Source organism: Octodon degus, unplaced genomic scaffold, assembly GCF_000260255.1.
Source record: "Octodon degus isolate 3935 unplaced genomic scaffold, OctDeg1.0 scaffold00123, whole genome shotgun sequence".
Lineage (NCBI taxonomy): Eukaryota > Metazoa > Chordata > Mammalia > Rodentia > Octodontidae > Octodon > Octodon degus.
The window spans coordinates 1043682-1046116 of NW_004524699.1; the positions used below are offsets into that span (position 1 = coordinate 1043682).

The 2435-nt window shown below is 61.2% G+C and overlaps 1 protein-coding gene across 1 annotated transcript in view; it reads left to right on the forward strand.

Annotated features, from left to right (window-relative positions):
- The first annotated feature begins 959 nt into the window (after nt 1–959).
- Nucleotides 960–2435, forward strand: part of Edf1 (endothelial differentiation related factor 1) — a 2973-nt gene continuing 1497 nt past the window's right edge. The window contains exons 1-4 of the mRNA XM_004640513.2: nt 960–1031; nt 1501–1552; nt 1819–1979; nt 2216–2309. Of these exons, the coding sequence (XP_004640570.1) occupies nt 960–1031; nt 1501–1552; nt 1819–1979; nt 2216–2309 (379 nt within the window). The remainder of the gene's footprint in view (nt 1032–1500; nt 1553–1818; nt 1980–2215; nt 2310–2435) is intronic.

Genomic DNA, 2435 nt, shown 5'->3' on the forward strand with positions numbered 1-2435 from the left:
GGCGGGGCTCGGGCGGAGGGCGGCCCGGGCGAGGGCGGAGGCTCGTCGCGGGTTGGAGGCCAGCGCCCTGGGCGCACCCGGGGCCGCGTGGGACGGGCATGGGGTAAGAGGATCGGGCTGCAGCGCGGCCGGGGCGAGGCCCGCGCTCGCGGAGGCTTCCCCCAGCCACGCTGCCTGCTGCGCTGGGGTCTGCTGGGGCTGCTGCCCGCGGAGCCCCCTGGGTGCTTCCTGGGCTTTGGAGGGTGCTGTCGGAGCTCCCGGCTCAGGAGGCGGCCGGGCTGGGAGTCCCCGGGGCTGGGCAGGACCCGGCACAGGCTGGCCGGGCCTGGCGACCGCGACCATGCCTAGCCCTGGCCTAGCAGCTGGGCCCAAATTCATTCTGTTTTCCCGGGTAGCTTCGTAGCCACCAGGCCGGACTCACGTGAACTGCCTGGAAGGTAGCGTGCCCCGAGTCGTGGCTCTGAAGTGTTAGACGCACCGAGGAATGCAGCCTGTTACTCCCTGGTGACTGTGGAGCCCGAGCATTCCTGCTCTTGCCGTGTCTCCAGGGAGACCGCAGGCTTCCGCGGGGGCGTCATCGCTGTCTCGCTGGGAGCCAGACTCAGGCGGAGGCCGGGCTGGTGCTAGCTTTCGTCTTGCTTTTGCTGGAGGCTTTGGTAGCAGCGTGAGCCAGTGTCACACAGGAAGCTCTAGCTGGAGTCCCTCAGTCTGTTTCAGCAGAGGAGCAGCAGTGCCGCCTCCGGGTAGGAGTGAATGGGGAGTTGCCTGGCCTGTGCTGGAGGTTTTGTGAATAGGGCCCTCAGGATCTTCTGGGGTACCGGAAGCTGTGGGTCACACCGGGCCCTGAGTACTGTTCTTCAGTAGAGTACTTCTAGGGCAGCGTTTAATTTGGCAATTGTCCTCTGTCCTTGCAAGAGAAGAACGGCAGTCATAGAATGGGATGGTTCTGACATTATACCATGATAAATGTGAACGCGGCCTCTCTGTTGGTACTGTCATCCTCGCTGGGATGGTCGCGGCATGCCCGTGTGGTAAGGTGCAGGGAGCTGGGGAGGAGTGTGCTGCGGGATTGGGCAGCGGCATCAGGCTTCCTTGAACACAAGGGCCTGATAACAGTACTGTTGCTGTGACAGCCTGGGCACCAAGATGGTGGCCAGGTGAAGAGCAGGAGGTGACATCTACAGCATGAGCAGGACTCGCATCCTAAGCAGGACAGGGTGGGGAATGTGACATGGCAAGGGAGTGTGTCGCTGAAGACAAGCAATTTGAACTGTATATATTTCTTATTTCTAGAAGTTTCCATGTAACATTGTGGGGTTGGCCGCGGGGTCACTGAAAAGGTGGGCAGAGAGGGATGGGCTGTCAGGCGCCAGAGCCCCAGAGCCCAGCCCTGCGCAGCTTCGGCGCCCTCGGCAGCGTGCAGACCTGCTGGCAGCGGTTGCGCCATCTGCCTATGCTGCCAAGCTGATACCCACCACAATCCACTCTCTAATCTTCTAGGCCATCTTAGCAGCCCAGAGACGAGGTGAAGATGTGGAGACCTCCAAGAAATGTAGGTACACACAGGAAAGGCCTGTTTCCACTGGTAAACCAGGATGTGCCCCGAGGTGTCTGGCTTGAGTGTGGTTGGGGACTTCAGGAGTGGAGGTGGCGAGGGCTCCTTGGCACAGCTCTGGGTGGGACTCTGCTTTGTGGCTGTGGGGCAGCCCGGCTCCCTGGGTCGTGGTGAGTGTGGAGCTATCGGCCAGGAGGCTGCTCTGAAACCATGTTCTTGCACATTAACTGCAGACCCCTCTGTCTGTGTGCCCCCAACTCCAGGGGCTGCCGGGCAGAACAAGCAGCACTCGATCACCAAGAACACAGCCAAGCTGGACCGGGAGACGGAGGAGCTGCACCACGACCGGGTGACCCTGGAGGTGGGCAAAGTGATCCAGCGGGGCCGGCAGAGCAAGGGGCTGACGCAGAAGGACCTGGCCACGGTGAGGCTGCAGTAGTGCTGGGTCTGGGAAGGGGTTGCAGGAGAGTATTGGATGGGTGGGCTCCTGCCTGTGGGCTGGGGGTGTTTCATTTGTCTCTCCCCTGGTAGCCCGAGGCCTGTAGACAGCCAGGGCAGAGCAGCTGTGGCATGAGACGCAACTGTGCCGGGTGGGACCCCAGCCTCCCAGGAGGTAGTGTGTCCCTGGGCCAGCGTGTTTAGTGGACACCTTCTCCTTAGAAAATCAACGAGAAGCCACAAGTCATCGCAGATTATGAGAGTGGACGGGCCATTCCAAATAACCAGGTTCTGGGCAAAATTGAGAGAGCCATCGGTGAGTGTTCCTGGCCCCTCTTGCCAGGGTGGCACCCTCCTGGGTGGGCCTTCCTCCCTTGAGCCAGCCTCCTGGGATTCTGCCCACATTTGCTTTCTTAGGGAATTTGGGTCTTTCAGAAACTCA